This window comes from Pyxicephalus adspersus, chromosome Z (assembly GCF_032062135.1).
Source record: "Pyxicephalus adspersus chromosome Z, UCB_Pads_2.0, whole genome shotgun sequence".
NCBI classification, from domain to species: domain Eukaryota; kingdom Metazoa; phylum Chordata; class Amphibia; order Anura; family Pyxicephalidae; genus Pyxicephalus; species Pyxicephalus adspersus.
In genome coordinates, this window is record NC_092871.1 from 26,741,992 (window position 1) to 26,767,636 (window position 25,645).

General features: G+C 39.0%; 2 protein-coding genes across 4 annotated transcripts; both read left to right on the forward strand.

Moving 5' to 3' along the window:
* Positions 1–204: 204 nt before the first annotated feature.
* Positions 205–4,977, forward strand: CCDC160 (coiled-coil domain containing 160). Of its 2 annotated transcripts, none has more exons than XM_072430446.1 (2): positions 205–258; positions 3,566–4,977. In XM_072430446.1, the coding sequence occupies exon 2, from the start codon at positions 3,570–3,572 to the stop codon at positions 4,449–4,451; it is 882 nt and encodes a 293-aa protein (XP_072286547.1). In that variant the 5' UTR covers positions 205–258; positions 3,566–3,569; the 3' UTR covers positions 4,452–4,977. The 2 variants fall into 2 exon arrangements, with proteins under 2 accessions (XP_072286547.1, XP_072286548.1); XM_072430447.1 differs by lacking the exon at positions 205–258 and adding an exon at positions 2,073–2,871.
* Positions 4,978–9,009: 4,032 nt separating this feature from the next.
* On the forward strand, positions 9,010–23,764 carry PHF6 (PHD finger protein 6). 2 transcript variants are annotated; one of them, XM_072431810.1, is made up of 10 exons: positions 9,010–9,123; positions 14,759–14,925; positions 16,921–17,022; positions 17,913–18,046; positions 18,771–18,814; positions 19,190–19,359; positions 19,497–19,640; positions 20,423–20,527; positions 22,188–22,321; positions 22,995–23,764. In XM_072431810.1, exons 2-10 carry the CDS (start codon positions 14,788–14,790, stop codon positions 23,122–23,124), a joined length of 1,101 nt encoding a protein of 366 aa, XP_072287911.1. In that variant the 5' UTR covers positions 9,010–9,123; positions 14,759–14,787; the 3' UTR covers positions 23,125–23,764. The 2 variants fall into 2 exon arrangements, with proteins under 2 accessions (XP_072287911.1, XP_072287912.1); XM_072431811.1 differs by lacking the exon at positions 9,010–9,123 and adding an exon at positions 9,238–9,258.
* Positions 23,765–25,645: the final 1,881 nt, after the last annotated feature.

The following is a 25,645-nucleotide window of genomic DNA, read 5'->3' on the forward strand; positions in this document are numbered from 1 at the left end:
ATCGAATGGCTCGTCGGCCATGTGATTCCAGTCACATGATGTTTTCATGTAACGCTGTTTACTAGTTTCAGCCATAAACTCTACTCCCTATTCAAAGCTGATTGGCTGGCATAAATCCCGGGCAGGGCAGCCTGGCTGGACGCCAGCAGTGTGTTTCAGTTGCTAGGATGAGCGCTGCCCGCCCATTTCCTGAGCAAAGATGGCTAATGCGCATGCGCAGAGTTTAATCTCAGTCCTGCTGCAGAAAGAAGGGATCAGGTATGTAATGGTTTATGCCAGATCATCACATATTTATTTGTGGAATAAACAGAATTAGTTTCAATTATCACATCTTGGGCTATGATATTACATCCTAAAGGGGTTTAGTGATGTGCGCTTCTTCTTTAAACTGCCAATTCTCTTTTCAATTACCTGCATCTAATATGCCATACTTTTATTTCTTTTCTTTGATACATGCAAATAAATACTGATGAGCCTGCCAGTATTTTTGCTCTTCAGTGCTTCCTTTGTCCAGATGACAATGCTGACCAGCTGTGAACACCCTGATAGCGTTGTCACCATTCTGTGCTCACCCCTGCAACAAGACTGAAGCTATGTACACGAATGTCCTGGAAACGATCGTTAGCAATCAATTCTAGCAACAGTACAGTGAACATGCGCTGTACATAAAAGGGTGTTTTATTTTTAAAGAGAGGTGAGGAAAGGAGGGAGACTCCTCGCAGCGTCTTCCTCTATCCGTCATTTAGAAATCCATCTGGATAGAACATCAGGAGGGAGAAGCTGCACAATCACTAGAGGATTTTCACTTGAGGAAATCACAAATATTTAGCTTGGGCAACAAAATTCTAGTATCTGTACATAACAGTTAAAGCAGAAGGAAACCTTACATATAAAAAATTGCCAGTGCAAACATTTTAACCCTTTCCTCATCTAGGTTCAGGATCTTTGGCCAGGCTGGAGCGGCTTAACTGCCATGCATGCGCACAGGAGTTCATTCATTCCAGGCAGCCAGCTCTGTCAGGATTGTACACGGAGCTATATATGTGCAATAAGTATGACATTTAAACCATCATAGTAGTTACATAGTAAGTCAGGTTGAAAATAAGACATAGGTCCATCAAGTTCAACCCCTAGAGAAATAAACATATCCCAGATATAAAACCCTATGGACATATTTGATCCAGAGGAAGGCAAAAAAAACCCTGGTACAATTTGCTCCAACTGGGGAAAAAAATTCCTTCCTGATTCCATGTGGCAATCAGATGTTCCCTGGATCAGCAGTCTCTGTTTTCTAAGGCTACATACATACGTCTGATGATTCACGTTTGATTATCCTTTCAGGGTTAGTATTGGCCGTGAATCTGACGTGTACAGCGGCCAACTGATGTCATTCATGGATCTGTCCTGGCGGATATTAATAAACAGGATTTATATAGCGCCAACATATTACATAGGGCTGTACAATAATTAGGGGCTGCAAATGACAGACATGTACAATGACACAGGAGAAGAGGACCCTGCCCACAATAGTTTACAATCTGGACCAGGGGGGTGTTAAACTATGGCCCGGGGGCCAAATCTGGCCCACAACCTTTTTGGCCCCCCCAAAGGAATCCTTTGGGTACTAGCTACTAGCGTCACTTGCGTCTATAGACCAGGAGGCTCTTTGCCTATGCGTGGCCTCGCATTGAACTATTTTATAGACGCAAATAATGCTGGGAATTTTAGTAGCGGCGCTATTTCAATAAAGAGGGAGTTTCAGAGGTGGGCCACTCATAATTTTTAGCCCCGCATTGGCCACGTTTGGCATTTCCTGCACTCCTCCTCAGCTTTTCCTTGCTACTCCAAGGCATGGACTTGAATGGTTGGGTTTTCATAGAACAATATTGTTATTATTATTGTTAGCCTGTGCAAAAAGGTTACCATTGAAATTTAACTCTGAAAGCTGCAGTTAGAGAAAGAGGCATAAGATTTTTTGTTAAATAAAATAAAAAAAAACATTTTATGCCTCTTTGTTAAAAGCTTGTTCCAGATTGAATGTGAAGCAAAACCTTTTTGTTTCCATGTGAAAAAGGGTTTATATCTAATGAGAAGGAAACATTTCCACAATTTTTTCAATACATTTCAAGGTTGGCCCGCAACTTTGTCTAAGTTTTTAATTTTGGCCCTCTGTGTATTTGAGTTTGACACCCCTGATCTAGACGAAGGGGGAAGTAACACACAATAGGAAGGAGGATATGTAGTGGTGGGAAGTAGTGACGGCTTCAAAAGACAGATGGGTAGGCAAGTTTGAATAAACCTTATTTTTTGGGTTCTAATCCATATTATCTCCTTCACTCTCGAAAGCATAAAACAAAATGTTATTATATAGTATTCATATTTATCTATTAAACAAATAATATTTAATTTTCACAGTAATAATTCTAAATGTGTATTGACGAAAAACACTTAAAGCGTACCTAAATTCAGAATTTTCACTTTACATAAAAGAGTAGACAACATTGTTGTTTTTTTTTTTAGGTGCAGAACCCTTTTTAGAAAAAAAAAAAAGGGTGCAGCACTGAATGAATGAATGGGAGCACAGAGCCTCCCGGGATACCTACATCACGCATCCCTGGAGGCCCTTTGGTGCTCTTTCAACAGGAGGCCTTTTGTCAAAAAAAAAAAAAAATTGCTGAACTTAAGCATGCGCAGTGGGATTGGCAAGTTTTTTTCCCATCTACGTCACCCTATCTCACGCCTGGGTTGGGTGACATAGGATGAAGAAGAGGAGAAGATGGCGGCGCCTAGAGAGCTGGCCCGAAGACTGATGTCGGGACTACGCGGGACCCGATGGATTCAGATGGATCGGACTGCCCAGCGGGATTGAAGGTAAGTGGATTTTTGTTGTTATGGGGTACTTTTGAGTTTAGTTCCTCTTTAAGGTTAGTTGATGGTCTCAATAGATGATTTATATCCTAATCTCCATCTCCAATTTATGATTCTCTACGTGTATAATGAGGAAAATGAAAAATGCAGTCACTTACCCTTGTGTTTTATTTAATAGCTGTATATATATAGCACGGGCTGAATACAAAATGCAGTGTAACAATTTATTTTGCAGTTTTGGCATTCTGTCTGATTATTACTCAGCATAATTGCTGGATAAGCAGACTTCTTGCCAGTTTTTAAAGATGCCACTACAGGAGTTGTGCTAAATTGCATTCGATGTTCAGCATTTTGCATTATTGCTGTGTCAGCTTGTGATAACAGACTTAGCATTCTAATATTACTTAAATACCTTATTTTATTAAAATATCTAGTTTGTGGACAGTCAACTAGGCTTCGCTATCAGTTGGTATCTAGTATGACCTTTATGGGTTAAAGGGAACATTTAAAAAGATCAAGCTAATCTAGACCAATTCTTTTTCATATGCTGATATTTGCCTTCATATTTGGGAAGTTTCCAAATTTAGTAAGTTCTGCTGAATGCAAATCTGGTTTTCAGTCTAAATGTTAACAGCAATCAAATACTGACTGATACAAAATCAATGATTTACATTCATTGTCTGATTTTGATCTTCAGGCTCATGGAAGACCAGAAGAAACACTGGGTTGAAGAGTTATTCGCTCCGCATTTCACTACAAAAGATTTGTTTTATGAGACCTTCGAGCCAGATATTCTGCTGTCCGAAAGGGTAGCCAAAGAAAGAGCAAAGAAAGTGGAAGGAATCTACCAGGCTGCACTTTGTAAACTTCAAGAAGATGAAAAACAGGAAAGGAAAAAGAGGTTATCTAGAATGATCATTCAAGATTATAAGTCTTCTGCTCAGGAAACACCTACAGCAGCCCAAAGTATCACCTGTGCATCCTGTCAAAATTTAATTACCAGCTCTTCTAAAACCGTTGGAGCCCCCGACAGTTGTATCTGGAGTGAACACGAATTAAATCTTTTAAGACAGGAGATGAATAAAAAACATAGTGAAGGCATTCAGCTGAAACTACAGCTTGATGCTTGCAAACTTGAGCTGTCTGAACTGAAAACCAAACGAAAGGAGACAGAACAGGAATTAGAGGCTCTCAGAGCTGAGCTTGCTGCATCAAAAAGATACACTGAATGTAAAAATGTTTTCCTAAAACACATGCAGAAAGAAGATGCAAAAAAAGATGCCGAAATTCAGTTTTTGAAAAAAGATCAACGAGATAAAGTTAATATGCTGCATAACCTTACAAACAGTTTACAACAAACCAGAAGGGAAATGCAGGACCTGCAGCTGCAAAATAATGACTTGGAGTATGAGGTAAAGAGTTTAAGACAGCAACAAGGACTGGAAAATATATTTGCTGTTGAGAACATGAAGCTGAAGTTCAGTAGGAAAGTAAACAGGTTGCGGGAGGAAATAGAATTTATTAAAGCAGAAAAAGAAAAACGAAGCGATCAGGTTAATATAGCTGGTTTAGCTTTAAAGTGAACCTGTTAGGAAGACCCAAATCTACTGACCAGTGAGTACTAGGATTGCTCTGGTGCCTATACTTACCATCGTATGCCCACCCCCATTCTCTTCCAGTTACACACTAAAAATCACACCCAATGGTGCCATTTTCTGGGGCGTGATGATAGGCTACTCAGACCCTAAGTGGCTTTGCCATAAATGCCTATAACTGCTTCAAAGTTGCCACAGGTCTCTTAGGAGCCTCTCTAATTGGTTTCCTCCTAGCTCTTCCATTCAGTTTGAAAAGACAATGTAATCCAGTTTGGGTCGTAGTAGTACCAAACCATTTTCAGTCCTTAATTATAGACTTTATAGTCCTCATAGGGATTCATATAATAATTGAAATATTTTGGTGTCCTAACCTATCCTCAACTTTATCCCAGATCTCTTCAGTGCCTTACCACTTAGAGTTTATTGTTTGCTTTCCTTTGTACCACCAAGAAGTGGAATGCTCCAGTCACTTGGATGTTTTAAATTGCATTGAGTAAATACAACTGAAAAAATACTTTTTGTTTGTGTCTTCATTTCAGGCTGCAAAGCAACAAAATGGTAATATTTTGAATAAGGTGATTATTTTGTACCCACTGTTTCTACATACAATTGATGTTAACTGGAAAGAGGTTTGAATCAAATTCAAGCTCCTGTGCTTTGCCTCAAATCCCTCCACAGTCCTTGTCCCACTTACCTTTCTGACCTGATAGAAAAATATTCCCCTAACCACTCTCTTAGCTCCTCCAATGATCTACTACTGACTTCCTCACTCTTAACCTCATCACAAGACTCCGTCTCCATTTCAAAACCTTGTCAGTTGAGGAAGTGTCCTAGTCTGTGCACACTTTAGTAAACCATTTTAGACTAACTGAATTGTATTCTTAGATGGGGTTTTTATTCACTATGTTTGTACATGAAATTTATTTGTGTCATTTGACAAAGTGTTTAACATACTTCACAAGACCAGCATGCTCTTGTTTTATGTGCATAGGGCATGATTTATTATAGCTCGCTAGGATACACTTTCATCAGTTAAGCTGGGTGATCCATCAGATCAGTAATGGATCTGGTCCAGTATTGAAAACATTTGCTAGCAAATATTACATTTTTTTTGAAGATATCCTTTCTAGGTTTGCTGGATCACCCAGCTTCACCCAGCTGCCATTGGCCCTGATTTATTAAAGCTCTTAGAGGCTGGGGAAAATACACTTTCATCAGTAAAGCTGGATGATCTAGTAAACCTGGAATGGATCTGGTCCAGGATTGAAAACATTTGTTTCATCAATCAACATTTGTCAATCAATCAAAAAATGACTTTTGGAAAAATGATTCCAGGTTTGCTGGATCACCCAGCTTCACAGATGAAAGTGTATCCTCTCCAGCCGTGGAGAGCTTTATTAAATCAGCCATTGTGTCAGATTGTCCTGTCTATTGGAAGCAGCTGCCATCCTGTAGAATGGGTTCATAGTGATTGTTCTCCATCTGTGGATGTAATAGATCAACAAAGAACCACCTTGAGAACTTTGACTGTTAAAGTGAGGAACAGACCTGGTGTCATCTATAGTGGTAAGTATTTATCCTCTTGTGTCACAGGTTGCAGATGCTGGTATTGTTTTGAAAACAGCATGATCATGTTTGCTGATTTATTAATAAATGCCTAGCTATGATATTTTGTCTTACATTTTTGTCTGAAATTCAGCTTTTAGATCCCAAACAATTCTTATAACAAATATAAAATAGTGTCCTTGACTGTTTGAAAAGAAGCTATTATTGGTTCATTTGTGTTTCATTTTATTTAGAACACATAGGGCTCTATTTATAAATTATTCCACTTTCAGTTAATAAAATAATTCTTTTCCTTACAACTGTGCACTTTTGATGAGTGGCCACTAGGTGGCGGAACGCGTCATTGTTTTAATAGGAGACCTGCAGAAAAATGTGACCATCAAATTCACCAGCAGCAAAGTTCAGAGAAAATGACTGGGGGAATAATTTATAAACAGAGCCCACATTGTTCTGCCAAAGTATATATTGCTACCTTTTTATCTATTTTTATTTTCATTCTATCTATCTGCAATGGAGACAGATCACACTTACATGTTTCATTCATGCAGATGGCACACCTCTGCGCTCAGTGCACTGGTCTAATGCCTGAAACACGTATGTTAAACATGTCATTAACCTAAGCAATAAAGACTTTACATATGAAGAAACAAGCAAATGTAAAGTTTTCTTTGAGTAAAAAAAAGGCAAATTAGTCGTTATTTCTTTACTGACACCCTTTTTGCAACACAAAAAAAAAGGGTGCGGAACCTCCTTTTCCTATTCTTGATCGCTGGGGTAATCAAGCCTGAATAGTAGCGCAGAGCCTCCTGGGATACCTGCACCACACATGCCGCAAGGCTCTGGGTGCTCCTAATCTCGGACATGCGCAGAAGGGGCATTTTTTCTATTAAGGGAAAGAGATGCCGATCTCACGCAAGCACAGTGGGAACGGTTCTTTTTCGTCCTCTTTACAGCGAGTAAGTCACCTGATCTCGCACCTGTGCAGTCTGAGATCAGGTGAGGTGCCATAAAGCTAGAAATGTGAAGATGGCGGAGACTGGCGCTTTCTCAGAGCCGGAACAAAAAGGAATTCCAGGACAGCGCAGGACTGGATTGCGGGAAGAACCAGCACCATCGAACGATCTGCAGGATTAAAGTTTAGTTCCGCTTTAATGAACTTGTGTTAGAACATTGTACAGCGGACGGAGACATTGCATGTCTCTTCCAATAGTGTTAGGCTACGTACGCACGTCAGATGATTCTCGTCTGATAGTCGCCTCAGGGCTGATATTGGACGAGAATCTGGCTTGTGTACAGCACTCGTCCTTTACAAATCCATTATGGCAGACCCATGGATTGCAAACCATCATAATGGAAGTGAAGGGGAGGGAGTGCAGCGGGGTGCCGCTGTCGTTCTCCCCCTCTATAGAGCAGAATGGTGGTGTATGTACAGCTCTCATTCAGTCTTTTGTCATTGGAAAGGATCATGAAAGAATTAGTGTGTGTACCAAGCCTTACCTTTGGTTGCTCTGCTTTAATGACATATGACTATGGTAGAGACATTAGATTGTAAGCTAGTGTCATTAGACATTAGAGGGACGGCACGTGACATGACTATGCTATGTACACCGCTGTGTAATATGTCAGCGCTATATAAATACTGTATATTAATATTAATCATTTATGATTTGTATGTCTTGTTACTTCTATTGATAAATTGTAAAATAATTTATAAATTTTAAGCATATCTGAACTCAGAATTTTCTTTTTACATAAAAGGGTAGACAATCCTTTTATGTAAGGTAAAAATTATTTTTTTTTTTAAATGCAACACCCTTTTTTTTTTAAAGGTGATTGAGAATGAATGGGAGCACAAAGCCTCCCAGGATACCTACCTCACACCTCCCGGGAGGCTCCTGGCTGCTCCTTCTGCTCATGCCAAGCACTTTGGGCATGCACAGAGGGAGCCCTTTTGTGAAAAGGGAAAAAAAATTGCCAATCTCACGCATGCGGCAAGATCGGCAAGTTTTTTCCCCATCTACATCATTGATCTCACACTCGGGTCAGGTGACGTAGGAAGAATAACAGGAAGAAGATGGCGGCACCGGGAGTGTCGTTCTGAAGACAAATTTTTGTGTGTTTGAAAGATTTTGAGTTTAGTTTCTCTTTAAGTGAATGATAAGGGCTTGCTATAACTAAAGGTAGATATATTAGCGCTGTACATTATAAAGAGGAGCTGGAAATCTCTGGGCACTTTGGCTGCCATTGATGAGGTTTGCAATGAGTCATATGAGAATAGATTCTGGGGAAATAATTTATATCTCAGTGACTGTACAAGCTTTACACTTCATTGGCTGCACCTCTTAGATTGTAAGCTCTTCGGGCAGGGTCCCGTCCTCGTCCAACTGTATTCATCTGTCATTTGCAACTGCTATTCATAGTACAGCACTGCCCAATATATTGGCGCTATATAAATTCTGTTTATTATTATTAACCACCCGAGCGATAACCCCGACCTTGGTTTGGGTTTAAAATAATTACAATTATCGATAACCCCGAACTTTTCTCACTGTATGAAAATACAGTGAGAAAAGTTCGGGTTTATCGATCACTTACCCGGTCCCGCTGCGATCATCTAGCGTTGTGTTCCAGCGTCGCCCTCCAGCGTCGATCTCCAGCGTCGGGTGCCCTCTCCGGGAAGAAGCCGGCCGGTTTCTTCTCCCTCCGTAGCGTGTACGTCGGCGCGTACGATGACGTCGGCGCGTGTGCGGGAAATTCAAATTGAAAGTCATTCAAACACATTTTGTATTGGATTGAATACAAACTCCTGTATCCAATCCAATACAAAATAATAGAAATATCAGTGTAACGCCCAGGAGGTTAATAATAAAATAATAATAATGTACTTCCCAGAATATTCATGGTGGGTCACGAGGGGTTAACACGTGGCATGGGCACAGATGGGGGGGAGCGGGTGACGCTTCTTCCCGCGCTGGCGTGACGTCAGTACGTCGTACGTGGTGGAATGAAAGGAAACAAACATTAGAGATTACGGCTGTGTTTCTGGGATAAGAGTGACAGCGGTGGCAGCGCCGGGAGTGAAGCCGGGGCTGTGGTGAGTGCTGACAGAGACTGGGGGCCTGGCGGAGACTATACGGGAAGCAGTGTGAGGGGCGCCCGGCTCCGCCTCCTGGAAAGGCGCGGGAGGCCGAGTAGCCTGTACCGGATCCCATTGTAGTGATGAATGGGGGTGAGCTGGCCGTTGTAGAGGCTCCTAAAGCTGGGGGACATTAGTCAGTCATGTCATGCTGAGGGGGCTATAAGCCAGCTGTACCGGGGGCTCACCTCAATCTTCCACCAGAAATCTTTATAATAGAAGTGTCCATATAATGCTGCACACAGCTGTCAGCCTAACATCTGGGGGCACCACCAGGGCTGTGCTGCTATATTATATACTCCCCCCTGTTCCTGTCAGACCTCTCCGTGCTGCAATGCCGGGTGACACTTCTGCATTGCTTTCTATTTCTATTCGGTTTCATTAAAAGGCCTTCAACCTGACCAATCACACATGTTTCTGGGCTAAGTCCCGCCCACTTCCCCTTCTCTGTCCAATCAGAATCTCCTCACCAGCCCTGTCACTAGAAATGTCATTGGATGAAAGCTGGGTGAGCTTAAAGTGTACCTAAACTCACAATTTCCACTTTACATAAAAGTGTAGACAACTCCTTTATGTAAGGTAAAAATCCTGTCTGTTTTTTTTTTTAAAGTGCAACACCCTTTTTTTTTTTTTTTTAAATAAAAGAAAAAAATGCTGATCTAACACATGCGCAGTGAAATCAGCATGCTTTTTTCCCACCTACGTCACCTGATCTTACACCTGGGTCAGGTGACGTAGGAAGAAGAAGTGAAGTTGGTGACACCTGGAGCGCCAGCCAGAAGACTGGACCAGATGGAAGAGACCTCTGGACTTATCGACAGTAACAGTGAAGTGAAATTCATATAAGCTCTTGATTCATTGCTCTGTGCAACCTTTATTGGGCAGAGAACCCCCTGAAGGTCCTTGCTTTATGGTTACTATTAGAGCCTAATTTTCCTTGTTTTGATGACAATGCCCTGCCCAGCTTCTACCCGTCACTGGCGGCTAAGGGCGCCCCTGCCGGTCACTGGAGGCATTCTCATTGGATAGGCATAAATTAAGGCCATGTTTAGTTAATATTGATTGTGGTCTCGGGACATTTACTTTTCATTTCAAATGTTAAAAAGAAATACAGGCTAAGACAGAGGAGGCTTTTTCTCTCTCACAAAGATGAAGTCAGGCAGCTTGTAAGATCAGCTGTGGTCCGGAATGTTTATTTGTAAGGGTAACATAGCTAACAAGGTTGTGTTATGTAGGATTTAGGGAGCTCACTAAGGATCCGGCCACCAGGATGATTCTGTTTCATAGAAAGGTAAGGCTCAGGCAGTGTTGTCACCCTTCCACAAGGTACGATGGATGGAGTGGCACATCACAAGAGTAGAGCACTGTTAATGAAGAGTATAGTGCTCATGCCCCTCCTGACACCATGCAATCATAATATGTCAGCAACAAGGTGGCTCAATGGTTAGCACTTAGCGTTGGGTCCTAGGTTTGAATCTCGGCCAGGACACTATCTGCATGGAATTTGCAGGTTCTCCCTGGTTTCCCCCAAAAATTGACATTAGACTGTTTCAAAAACATATGACTAAATGCTCTGTCATTCTCCCCCTTCCATAGAGCAAAACGGTGCTGTATGTACAGAGCTTGTTGAGTCTTTTGTCATTGGAAATGATTGTGAAAGATTATTTCCAGTGACGAATATTGCACGTGTGTACGCAGTCTCAGTTATATCCTCAGTCTTCCAGGGTTAATTGATGCTGGTCATCATTCAACCTGAAAGACCAAAGGAAAGACTTTTGCATGGGCACCTCTGGATTGAAGGTGAGTCACTCAACCCTTCTTGGGGCATCTATTTCAGAAAAATAAATTTTGGCTTAAAGCTAGGCTGCACTTTATCAGCCAGTCTGTACAGACCTCATTTATTGAACTTCCCCTAAGTTAATCATATGCAAATATTTTCAGTGACAATTGCTGAGTGTAAAGAATTTTAGTCGTGAAAAGAAAACTGTGTGATATAATTTGTGTGTCTGATCCCTGAACACTGCGCAGTCATTTCTCTTCTTTAGTCATCAAGGAATCCGTCTGATGAATACATAGCTATTGTAATGGAAAGGAGAGGCATGATCACAGGAGGAAGTTACATCTATCTGAACTGATTCTTGACTAATCATTACTATGAACATGAAAATATCATGTACAAATCTATTATAATATATAATATTGAATCTACAGGTTGAATATGTTTCCTTATTTTGCTTGACTATTTCAAGATTCATGTCTTTGGTGTCAGAGGTCTTCTCATTTCTGCCACCCTGCTCCCTGTCTGACCTAATGGTGTATTTCTTAGACCCTAAAAGTTCACATGCGTCTGATCTCTTCAGTTAATGTGAATCTAAAACTTGTTCTGCATCTATTCTCCAGCTGTCCTATGTCTGATGCTGATAAGGAGAGCTGGGTAAATATATTGGCATCTCCAGGCTCCCTTCAGCTGATTGGCACCTGACCACAGCTGAAGCACCAGTACATATAAGCTACCAAAGGGCAGAGCTGCTGGTTGGCTGGCACTGCTTTGATTCATTGAAATCATGTGATTCCTTTTAGTTTTTCAAGCTGTAGCCTGAAGATGGAGGAAGAAAAATGTTCAGTTTTTCTAATCTGCATCTAAATAATAAGGAAGTTCAGGAGTGTAAAAAGATTGTTTAAATTGGGTTTAGCAGAGTTGTAAATGTCAAAGGCAGAGAGATATTTTTCAGCACCACATTGGCTTTTAACTCCTATTTTTTAGAACAAGAAAATGTTCTACAAAATAGGCTTGGCAACTGTACCCCTTTTGTATCCTAAGTGACCCTCGTTCCAGGTTGCAGCAATCTTCATGGTTTTTAACTCCTCACTGAACTCCCAAGATGGGACATGATTGGGTAAATTCACCAAAGTATTATTATTAGCATGTACACCCATCAAACAGTAAAACCACGGTCAGGAGACTGGATGCCAGAACGTGTATATGATGCACTGATGCTTTAACAACAGTAGATGGCGAGGATGTGGATCGGTTATTCATAATTAAACAAATGACCTACTGGTTCAAATAACCTCAAAATTCAATAAAAAGCTTGTCACAAGTTATAAGATACTCCCATAGGAGTGCCTATTACATAAGGCCAGCAGTTGCTTCTCTGTTCTGTGTGTAGTTGGTGTGAGGCACATGGCCAGAGACATGACTATGGACTTTGTACAGCGCTGCATAATATGATGGCGTTATATAAATACTGAGTAATAATAATAATGGTCCTGGTTTGTAAATGTGCCTCAGTGGTGGAGAGGGGCTTCTGCCTATTGAGTGACTAACAGTGCCCCCTGCTGTCCTTGCCAAGAATACATTTATCTTTCTCCATTGCAGTTTTACTTGGCAGGTCCCCTCTTTTTTTTCCTAAAACTGGAAAGTACAGTGTATTTGCAAAACTTATTTAATAATTTGGCAACATCCTTTTTAATTGGTGTATTATGTTAGATATATGAGAGGTTTTCTCTATAAACTGGTAAGTAAGTACTGGCCATTGAAACTTTGCCCTAGCATTAGGACAAAATATCCAATTGGAAATTCTGTCACTATTGTAAATATCAAAGATTTATTCATTAAGTAAATGTAACCCTAATCACTAAAATTGTACCTACTCTGTCAATGTACAGGAGCTCAGCAGCACTGAGGTATAACAAGGGATTACAAGTAGAACAAAAATTATATTGTCAATTATTCTACAACTGTTTAGAAAACAAAAGATTTCAGTTAGGGTTCACATTATTTAATAGAATTGTGTTGGCTACAAGCATATTTAGTTCCTCCCTTGTTTAGTGTCAGTTAGTGACTAATGCTTTAGGATGTTGGGGATCAGAAGTCATCTGCAGGCTGACAGTTGGCACCCTAATAACTGCCACGTTTCCAACTGTCCCAGATTCCAAGGAAGCACCACACTATCAAGAAATTGAAACTGTGCAGTTTATAGTTGTTAATAGGGAGTTTATTTATTTTTAGTTAACCTGCTGAATCTTACCCAGCTCTCACCCCCGGTATACCCTCAATGTAACTTTTTACATTCCTGCTGTTGGCCTGCCTATTTGTTAATAACTTTATCTTATACTTTGTTTTTGTAGGACAATAGGTGAAATTGCTCATTCATCATAGTGCATTTGGCTATAACACTAATGGCACCTGGTTATTTTTGTAAGGGTTGGGGGAAATAAGCGCACAGTGGTAGCACAACTATCTTTTAGGACCTGCATTCATGGGATCAGTTTACCACCAGTTTAAAATGCATATGAGATTATTCAGATGTCATTGACAGTTGCATGTGACCTACTACGAACAGATTTGACATTTACCTAGGCTTCTACAGGAATGCAAAACCTGTTTAAAGTGGAAATAAACTAAGCAGGGGGAAATATGTGAGGGTTTAATATTGCAGCAAGACTTTGCCTGTTCCTCCTGTAATAAACGACAAACCTGCTCGCAACTTTTTTTCTTTTTAAATGAATACGTTTAGTTTCGCTTTAGGATAAATAGTCTGTTAACATAGGTCTGTATTTTCATACATATTGTAGTCCTGTAGATATTTCATGAAGTATGATTGATGTTGATAGCTTATGTTTTATGGTTGGTGGACCTGAACTCAAAATTTCAAGGTTTGCTCTGCATAAGCAGGACCCTGGTAAATGTTTTGTTTAAATACCTCCTTAAAAATAACCGTGCACTACCTAGTTTGTGAGGGTGCTTGGGCATTCCTGGCCTGCGGTCTTCTTGTAGCTGTATATATTCTGTGTGAGATCTAAGGCACTACTGCCTCTGACCCCTAGTCCCGGGACATTTGTCAGATTGATGTTGCTGATGGCTCTGCCACAAAGCAGCAAAACGTTGCCTTTTCCTAGATGGTCACCTCTATTGTTCAGCGTGAGCCACGGTAAGTGAGTAACGAAAGGACGTCTGCACAAAGACCACATAAAGGTGACAAGTCCTGTCAGAAGGCACAGCTTCAAGATAGTAGAATATTTTAAAGAAAGCCAGATACACCTGGGCTTTTTTGAGTAATTAAAGATTCAGTTTGTTTATTTTCAATAGTGTAGGCAAGCGGTGGTAGAAAAGCTTTTTCCACTTAGCTATATTTACTTTTTATGAGCATGCCTCTCCTCGTGCACCCTGAAGTGTTCTCAAAAACTTCATTTATCTGCCTGACCTCACACACTGGACCTGACTTATTAAAGCTCTCCAAGGCTGGGGAAGATCCAGCAAACCTGGAACGGATTTCTAAAGTCATTTGAAATTTGTTAACAAATGTTTTCGATCCTGGACTAGATCCATTCCAGGTTTTCTGGATCACCCAGGTTCACTGAAAAGTGTATCGTCTCCAGCCTTGGAGAGCTTTATTAAGCCAGGCCCAATGTCTGAACTGAGAATGTACGAATGTGTGAAAATAGCAGAATAGCAGTAGGTGTTTACATTTCTCTATGCAAATTCCTGCCTTCCTTTTCGAAATACAAAGTTTATTTTTCAGTTTGCGGCTTTTGATTTTAGACAAAATGTGCATCTTTATTTTTTTTTTTTTTTTTTTGTTCTCTACAGTCTAAAGTAAATTTAGCAAGCTGCAAATCATGTCAGGCTCTGCTGGGCAGAAGAAAGGATCCTTACGGCTGAGAAAATGTGGTTTCTGCAGGTCCAACAGGGAAAAGGAGTGTGGACAATTACTGGTTTCCAACAACCAGAAAGTAGCAGCACACCACAGATGCTTGGTTAGTATCTTTACTTTGGGGTAATTGTGTCATTACGTAAAGTATATTGACAGATATAGAGCACAATATATTTTAACAATAGCTGGCTATTCATGGGGCAAAGTAACTTTTAAAGGGTGACTGCCAATATTTAAACTTCATGATAGAATAATCTTTGTAAACCAGATGTTAAGCTTCGATAGCTTGTCTTACCACACATGAGTACCTGTTTTGCTCATGAATGGTAAGCTAGAAGTGAATCTATACTGATCTATATAACTCAGTCTGGCATCTGGAGTTGCTTGTACATAATCCCCTTTATTCTCTGTACAGCACTCTGAAACCTTAGGCAATATATTATACTAATGCCTAAATGTACTCTATGCTACTTCTAATACTCCATTGATCAGTGATGCTGCTCTTTACATTGTTGGAATAGCAAGTGAGGCAGCAGCCAAACACTGACTTTGCAGACAGGGTTTTTAGTGTAGAGGAGAGAGGTGATGTCTCTTCTGCAATAAAATATCCTTACCTGCCTGTTCACAATCTTCTTTTTCTAAACACACGGAGCTGTGCATGCGGAGATATGTTGGGTATCCTGGTATGAATGAACTCCTGTACACATGTGCAGGATTTATATCATGTCCTGGTAATTTAAGATGGCAAGGAATAGATACCCGAATAAGGCACAAAGGAAAATGGAAAAACAGATGAATGAAAAAAGTCAGGCAGTTATGTTTGTTTTATTGCAATGTCCCTTTTGGAATAAAATAAACATAGATTATTTACAGTGACGTCATAATGACAGAACCTGCTCAGGCCTGCGATGAGAGCGTGGGTGGGTTGTGTCCAGAGACAACCCGCCCTGGGTCTACAATCTGTATGGGAGACATGGTCGGCAGCTCTGGCTGGTGCGCCCCCAGCAAGGTCCTTCTTTGAACCCTGCTGGGGGGGGCACCGTCCAAAGTCGCGGACCACCGTTTGACCACTGCTGGTTTAAAGCACAAGTATGCTTTTTAGTCAATATTCTGTTTTAAAGTATTAGTTTCACTGTTTTAATGTAAATCAAGGAGTGTTTTTCCCATTCATGATTGATTGAACTTTTGCAAGTGTCTTCAGTTTGAACTTACTGTAACTGTGCAGCTTTGCTTCTGAAAATCTATATTTAACACTAATTAGCTTGGTGATCTTGGCTTCAGTCAGGTGATGAGGGATCATTTGAAGTCTGACAGTTGCTTTCCCTGCAGCTTCCTAACCTTGAAGACTTTCTCCCAGCTTAAGGGCATAACAGTATGAAATACTGGCTACTTCAAAGGGCTCTGGTATGTTTTGCCTCTGTGTACAGTCAAAAGTGGAAAGTTGGTAAAAATTTAAGTGTTTTCCAGACCATTTTTGGTACCTTTGGAAACATTGGGGAAGAGTTTGTACCCCAGGTTTCTATTTTTATCCAGAACTCCATTCTATTAAATAACATTCACATCCTTTCCTGCTGACACCAGTTTTATCAAACAGGAAGTAAGGGTCACTATGCAACAACATTACAACAATAAATGCTAGTACCCTAGGTATCTGTATTTGTGTTGCCATCTGGGAAATTGTTGTAAGCCGGGCAGAAATTGATGGTAAATGACTCGAATGATGCCCAGGTAGTAATAAAAACCCAGCAGAGGCTTTAATCCTTCCTACTGTATCCAAAACATTTATAGATGATTGAAGCAGCAACTTACACTATTTCATGGGTAAGCCTGTGCAGTTGTAATTTGAGAAAGAAAATTCAGATTCCACCTGAAGATCAGTTGGGAGCAGTTCTCAATTTGGTTTCTTTCCCTCCTCTATTATGAAAACTAATAAGATGGAACATGTGAAGTTTGGGACATTTATGCATAATTATATTATCAGATCCTTGGGTAGAATGTTGCATTTTAGAGTAGCACATATCATTTGTGGATATGGCTGTTTTAGTGCAGATAATAAAAAGCTTATCTAACCAATATTATTTTTTTTTTCTTTCCTTAGTTGTTTTCATCAGCACTTGTATCTTCTCACTCTGAGAGTGAAAATCTTGGTGGCTTCTCCATAGATGATATTCAGAAGGAATTACGAAGGGGCAAAAAACTGGTAAATATGAGCCAGTATAGGATACTGGACATAAGAACTTTTGTGTACCATACTGATCTTTGAAAATAAAATACTTAGTTAATAAAGGTTCTGAATTGATGGGCCTGCTACCACTGACTTGAGTACAAATGGTAATGGGATATGTATATTTTCTGAGCTGTCAAATGATCAAAGTAAAGGTAAAAAAACATCTAATACTATAACAAAAATAATACCACTTGTTTTTGTAGTGGAGATGAGGGTATTATTTTCTATCCATTTTACCTGATTTTACTGTATCCCCAAGACTTTTGTTTTGCAAACGGTGCACTAGTGGAATTTTCTTGATATGGTTTGGAGTATAAACCAGTTATGTTATTATAAAGGTTACATGGGCAACATGACTTGGGAATAGGAGGTTAATCAACAGCTGATCATTTTTTACCTCCTTTTTTTCTCCTGCCTAATTAGTCCCAGAGACTACTTTCCTAACAGCAGTTTGGGCTCTATATATGGCCCTAGTCTTGTGTAGTTGGGGTAAAGCAAAGTGCAGTACCAATGGCATACAGTAAGAATCTATATTCTACCTGATTACCTTGGGGCACATATGTGCAATGATGGTTCACTCTTCATTGAATAAGATTAAGTGGGTTTGAGAAAAGTCTTCTTAGAATATTTCTTTTCAATTTGGCACAGTTTAATAACCATTTGACTTCTAAAAGTCCATGTTTCCACAAATAAATGTAGTCACAAAATTGTTGTTCTGGAGGAACTAATATTGCTTAAAGAAAATATTTTAAAAGCTTGTACAAGTAGTGAAAATGAGGTAAGACACAATAAGTCACTGGCAAATCGCCATTATGAATATCTTGGCTATATTTTTGGTGACCACATTTTAATTTCTCTCCTAGATGTGTACGCTATGCCATTGTCCAGGAGCAACTATTGGTTGTGAAGTAAAGACATGCCGCAAGACTTACCATTATCACTGTGCTCTGCATGATAAAGCCCAGATACAGGAAAACCCATCACAAGGGATATATCTGTAAGTGCTCATACTCCCCCCCCCCCCCCCCCCCCCCCCTCCCCCCCCCCCCCCCCCCCCCCCCGCCCCCTTGTTCAAATGCCCTCTGCACTGCTCTGGCATATGCTTTCTGCTTCCAAACACTGTGCCACAGTGTATTTCTCCTGGCATAAGTTATGCACCCCTCTCCTGCACATTATGCCATTTTATCATTCAATTTGAAATTTTTACTTTCTTCTGTTATACCCCCATTTCTCCTACACATACTGCCCGTTATACTTTGTGTTATCCTTCGTAATAAATTGTGCCCTCTTTCATTCCCATTGAACTACATTCTGGCATGTACTAACAATGCCTACCAAGGCTTTTTTTTTTTTTTTTTTTTTTTAGTATTATTGTTTTTCCCCACTTTTCCTGTTCTGGAACTGGTTCATTTTTCATACATCTCAAAAAAAAAAAATATATGTCTGTTTAAAACTTGTTTGCTTCGTACTGCCTATTTCCCATGACAGGGTCTTTTTATTTGGTAATACTGTTTGATTAATCTCCATCTTGGATGCCATACAAAGTATCTTTAGAATGGGAGGCCTTATGAAGTTCCTGTGTGAGGTGAAGTTCCAACCAGTATTTAATGTTCATGTTTTTGGTACTGTGTGTTTTCATTGAAAGGACCATTGACCTATGTGATTTTTTTTTTTTACTTTTTTTATAATTGAATCCTCATTTTATTTATTTTGTATTCTAGGATTTATTGCAGAAAACACAAGGAGCAGCTGCATAATTCAGAAGGTAAATGCTTAGATTTTATATACTTTGGCTTGATGCTTTTGCAGGAAGTCTTCCAATGTATATTATGGCAGGGGATTTTTGAGGTATTAAAGTGAACCTGTTATCCCTTTAGAGCTTTAAGAGAAGCCTTCCTAAAAATCATGCACTATCAGGACGTCTGAGGATACTTTCTAGTTGTTGGTAATGAGAATGCTAATCAATACTGAGCAGTAGAATGGGACTTGGTAAAAGTTAGCCATTAAGTAGCGGTGGTAAAATTTAGGGACTTGTTTACAAGCCGATTGGTGTCTAGGCTTCTTCAGATTTTTCAAAAGTAAAAAGCACTTGAAAACTGGCACAAATTTTATAGCATTACATCTTGAATGTTTCTTTTAGATGAGTTAGAAGAAGAGTTTGGTCACAGAGATTTGAGTCCATCCCCTCGTCACCGAGGCAGAGGGAGAGGATCCCGCGGAAAGTCCAGAACCACAAATTCCAGAGGGCAGTCAGAGGAGAGCAGACTCACAGCTTCACATTGTACAGAAGAGACAGAAAGCAGCTCCAGTGTAAGTAGCTACTTGAAAGGGTTTTTAGATTTTTTGTAAAATTCATCCATGAATAATCCGCCACCTTCCATTGTTATGAAACTTTACCATGAATTTTTTTTTTTTTTTTTTTTGCATTGTTGGTTTTTGTTTTCCAGAGAGACAGATCACCCCATAGAAGCAGTCCAAGTGACACTAGACCGAAATGTGGCTTCTGTCATGCAGGCGATGAAGAAAATGAGACACGCGGCAAACTGCATGTGTTTAATGCAAAAAAAGCAGCTGCTCACTACAAATGTATGGTAGGTCTGTGTGTTTTCTAGTACCGAATATAAAACTCTTGTGTAAAATCTCTTTGTAAAGTACAACCAGTACTGTTTTTAATAAAAAAGATTTTGTTAAACTTGCTTTGCTTATGCAGACCTGTGGCTGTCGGAGTCAGACTGTGTAAGGCCTGTCTCTGGTTCTATACAAGAATTTGTTACCTGACTTATCTTATTTAAGTCTATAACGTCTATATTTAAAGGCTAATACACACTTGTTCCCTGGAGCAGTGCAGTTATTGCTTCCTTACGACAAGTGACCTAAATACAGAAGCAGCATTTTGTCCACTGCAACCCCATAAGTAACAAATAGGGGGGTGCTCATGACCACCTGCTGACCACCCATTTAAAGTATTTAAAGTCTTGTTAAGTTTCAATACGAAAAGTGTGAAAGGTCCTCTAAACTTCAATCTATATGAATGGATTGTCCTTACAAACGTGCAGAGACGTTTAGGTTAAAATGAATGTTACAACTACAGTTACTTTTTTTCCCTATATTAAGTTTGTTGATTGCTATGAATTGGACATTGCCAAGCATATTGTTGTCAGTAAACTTTGCTACTCCCTAAATTAGCAGATTGGACCATTCTGGGCTGTTTCTGTTAGAATTCCCAAATTCATTTTATTATTATGGATAAATAAAGTGTTTTTGTAAACTTTCCTGTGCTGATTCAGCCCACCTGTGGTAAAGTTTTTACATCTTCCATTACCCTATTGCCTTTTAGTTTTACTAATTATACTTTTTTTTTTTTTTTCTGCAGCTTTTTTCTTCTGGTACAGTCCAGCTAACAACAACGTCAAGAGCTGAAGTTGGTGACTTTGATATCAAAACTGTGATACAAGAAATGAAGCGAGGCAAACGTATGGTAAATATTGGTGTATATTTTATATGCAGAAGCTTTAATACGGTGTCCTGATTGTGAGCACTTAAGAATTACAAGTTTTGTACAAGAGGGGGCTATAACTACTACTTCTGTGATCCCTACTGTCAATAGGGTTTGAGGAGCCATTAGATACACTTTAAACCAGCAGACAAGCAAACTTTCGGACCTCATGGACCACTAAATTCATAACTTAAAATCCTGCAGGCCAATAATATGAATTTTGTTAAAAAGATAAATACATTTGTAAAATAATGATCTTCCTAATGGTGCCTGACGAGGACTGTGGAGGCTCTGATTCATTGATCAGCTCTTGGTTAAGTGAAGTATTACTATTGTTACTATTATCATTGGTTGCATTATCTTTGGTGTTACTAAAGAAATGCAGAGTATTTGTTTGTTTATTTTTCACTCATTATGGGTTTTTTTCATTCGAGACCAAAAAAGAAATTATAGTCAAACTATTTGATGTGATTAAATATAACAATTTAAGAAAATACACAGTTAAGGTCATACTTTTCTAAAAGCGCATCTGAGAAATAAACAAATAAAATAAAACAATCGGATGAGAATCGGTGTTCGCGGAGCGGGGTGACTGTTGTAATGGTGAAAACAATACTGAAGCATACGGCTCGGCAATGGTTGTCTCATACAACTTAACACTACACTGATGTCGTGCCTCGCTTGTTTTTCAGTCTTTAGTACGGTTTGTGAATTTAGTGCAATATAAAGGGCAAAGTTGTCAATCAGAATATAGGATATTATTGGAATATGGACCACTGGTTGGAGTTCATCTGTAGACTTCTCAATTTCTGCTGTATGACTTAATGGGTATATCACACCAAATATAAGATTCACAAAGCTCTTTTTACAGCCAGGCTCATTATTGCCTGCCATGTGACAATAGTTTTTAAACATTATTGGACGTGACATGCAAGAACTGTGGCTTTTTTTAAATAAGGATTCTTGCCCATGTTTGTTCAAATGTGACCTGACATCTTCTGATTAATGATAAGTAATGCTTAGTGTATATATATAAAAAAAAAATTGCTATTGATTTATTTTAGTTTTGCCATATACTTGTATAGTTTATATTATTAAATTTACAAGGAGCCCCTTAGTGTGATTGCCTGCCTCATAACTGTAACTTTTATATGTACATGTTTTTAAAAGCCACAGTTCATTTAGTAACAATTTACATCTTTAGTACAAAACAAAATTGTAATCTACGAATTGAATGTTTTTTAAATGAATATTTGTACGTTGATGCATAAACATAAGTTTAAAATTAGTCACTTTGGGGATAAATAGGCCTCCCATGTTGACCACTGTTGAGTTAAAGTGTGCTGTATTCAGACTAAGAAAGCATGGCTGAGGTTGTAAAAGAGGGGCTTGCGGTCTCTACAAAATCAACTGCTTCGTATGAACCTCCTCTATTCCAATATACTGTGGACTATGTTATAGGTAGATATGTTTGTGTACAAAAAACTTGTAGCTGGTAAGTACTAAATTGTCTGTCAATTGGAGGTGTAGCCTCTGCAATATAACCTTGACTTGTTTGTGTTTAACCATTTTACTTGCAGCTTTTTTTAATAGGGGAATTTGTGTTTTTATAATTGTTTTTTTTCCCTCTTGTCCCATTTAGAAATGTACATTATGTGGCCTACTAGGCGCCACCATTGGATGTGAAATTAAGGCCTGTGTGAAGACGTATCACTATCACTGTGGAGTAGAGGACAAGGCTAAATACATTGAGAACATGTCACGAGGCATTTACAAGTAAGAAATGTTTCTGTAACACAAATATTACAGCTATATCTTTCAGGTCAATGTGTTTCAATAGCAGTAATTGATTCCCACCAGGGAATGTTTAAGAGAATGTCAGATTCCCTGTTTTGTAAATAGAGCCCTTAGGGTTTCAATTTATAAAAGTTACAAATTTATTAGAACCCAGCCAAAAAAGTGAGAGAACACGTGAGCAACAGGACATGTGAGGACATTTTTATTGGGATCAATTCCCTAGGCTAATGAGCACTACAGATAAGTATCCTGGCTGCTTATAATTTCTATGTCAAGAGCAGATGATACATTTATAGTTAGTGAATGTCATTTTCTTTGCTGCCCCCTTTCATTTTTCATGGTCTTGTCATAACAAAGTGCTTAATACATCTGACTTTATACGTTCCAAATTTCCCTTCAGTGCATTGTCACAATTAACACATTAACAATTTTAAAATCAATTGAGCTATTAAAAATATTTGAAATAGTCATTTTCTGTTGCAACGTAAGAAGAAAAACAATACAGTCACTACTATGTTCTAGAACAATAAAACACAACAAAAAAAAAACAGAGGCTAAATATTTTACATGTAAAAAGTTATTAGACACCTCCATTCTCCTTAAAAGCAGGTTGTGTGTTTAATACATTTTTTGTACGTTCTTCTTTTGACAGACTTTATTGTAAGAATCACAGCGGTAATGATGAAAGAGATGAGGAAGATGAAGAACGTGAGAGTAGAAGTAAAAGGAACACAACAGGCGGACATGACCATAACACTCCACAGCAAGTCAATGGAAACTAAAGGCCGGAGGAAGGGTCCTGAGAACACACCATCCATTTTTGATGGGAGAATTCTGGACGCTTTTATCTACAATTGTGGGGGACTGTGGGGGAGGGAAATAGGAAAAATATTTTTTTTTCACCAAGCATTTTATACATTTAAGAAAAAGGCAGCATTTATTTTAGGATGACTGGGATGCATCAACCCACTTGGTTTGGGTTTGTTTCTTTTCATTATCTGTTTCTCCATACTTTTTTTTTTTTTACACATCTATTTTAATAGTTTCTTTTAAATAGACTTTTCTTTGAAAATTCTTGAACCCAGAAAAATAAAGCATATTTGGTTGGCATGTTTACACAGAGTGGCAGGAATCCCATTTTGCTGACCTATGACAGGTAATAATTTTTATAATAATAATTGCCAGTCTCATAAGCTGGTTTCCCTGGTTATTTTCTTTAAAACCACATCTCCCTTGTTGAATTATTTGTAAAAAATAGACGTTTGTTTAAGACACTGTTATTGAACGATGCTGCCCTTTTTGTCTGGTACAGCAATATTGTACTTGTCTATGACTACGCAAGTTAAAGCTATCGTGCATTGTGACCGAGCCTAGGGCTTTTCACTTTCTTTGTTCCAGGCAGAATAAATACTGCAATGTGGAGTTGTTTGTGTGTAATAGTGTCATGTCAGAGATTGTAGTGGCTGAGAGAAAATTTTTAGGGCTTGGATGCTCTGAGAATCCTGCTCTGGCGAAACTGCATCCTATGACCAATCACTAAATAGTGTATGCGTTATGTAACACAAACTGCCACATATGACAAACTGCCCTGTCCTGCTTTAGTTTGGGATAAATAATTGGAAATTTTCAATTATAAATATGGCGGGAATTTTCAAGGTTGATTATAGCCATTTGGCCTTTTTCCCCCCCATACTGTGAGAGTTAGACGATTTGGTGCAACACCACTGCTTGCCTTGGCTCCATAAAAGCGGAAAGTGTAACAAAGGATTGCTTGTAAAAAGTAATTGCATGCAGATATTTTGTCACATGCTAGAACATCTTTGCATGAAAGAATCACTTTATTTTCAACACCACACATGAGCCATATTCATACAGGTGTGCTGGCAGGCAGATCAGTTCTGATTTTCAGTAACTTCTGCCATATTTTTTTTTTTTTTTAGACTTGTATTAATCTGAAAACACAACCTTTGAAGTGAGGTTGAACTTTTTTTGCCATGCAAGCTTTACGTGGTGGTGTCCTGTGATCTTTAATGAGCCAGATGATAACCAAATATTCTGAGATCCTGGAACTTTCACATAGGTATGCTTACAACACATGATTTCCAAAGAGTTTTACAAAACATATTAAAGCCTTTTACACTTGAAAGCTCAGCATGCAAGTGGAGATGGCTAAGCATTACTATTCTAGTGACCTCATACACAGATTAGCAGCATCTACTATCTTGAGATAGGTGAACTCTAATATAATTATCCAAGTGATCAGCTTGAAAAATTTTACCTAGCGAAGAAGCTCTTTTCTAATGCATGGCAGGTATGTGTCTCCTTTAGATTACCGGTTTTGATCATGTGACTAAAAGTGATTGTGTGTTTCTTTACTCCTAATACATCAAAGGCTTGAAATGTAACTCCTTGGAGTGGGATATTCAGATCACTTATTTTCTGTTTGTTATATTTGCATCAATATTTGGAGATTTTCTTCTTCATACACAAGGCAAGTACACAGATTATACTGCTGCAAGGTACTCTACCTCCAATAACCTTAGATGCATATTTCATATTGAGGTTGTTTTTATTGTAGTGCATGTATGCTATAACTCCAGGCTAAGAAGATTAAATAAATGTTAGGCTACACTTTTATTAAAGCTAAACTCCAGGCACTCCAAAAAAAAAAAAAACTTTCACCTAAATTGCCCAATTACCACAAATATTATATATTCACTGTGTGCACTAAAAGCTCTTGCAAACCCAGATATTATGTTCATCTTACAGGGCCTGTACAGGTGGCAGATTTGGGGAAGTAACCCTACATGTGCACTCACTCACGGTCTACATTTAGAAAACTACAAGAGGGGGTGGATAATAGACCAGAACAGAGGCCTCCCGCACACAACATCACTGCTATGATTGCTAATACAAAGCACACCAAGGAGGAGCATGCATTTCCTATGTATATAAACAACTGCTTATAGCAAAAGTTTACTTTGAAAGTTTCGGGGAATCTGTTTACTGGTGGAATTGCTGTCTCTGTATCTGTGTTTAGAGACTCGCTCCTATTTTCTGTGACTATTGCCACCGTGACAGAAAGTTCCAGAATCTCCAAGACTGGAAGTGATGGAGAATCTCTACAATGGGGACCTGGCAATTAAAACCTGGCAGATTCTTGCCTTAGTTTATGCAGACCAAAAAACATAACTTTTTAGCTGGTCTTCGGTTCGGAGAATCTTGTTGCAAAGCTTTGTCTACCTGTTGGATTTTATATTTCTGCTGTATCAGGTCACAGTTGTAAAGTGTTTCAGAACAATC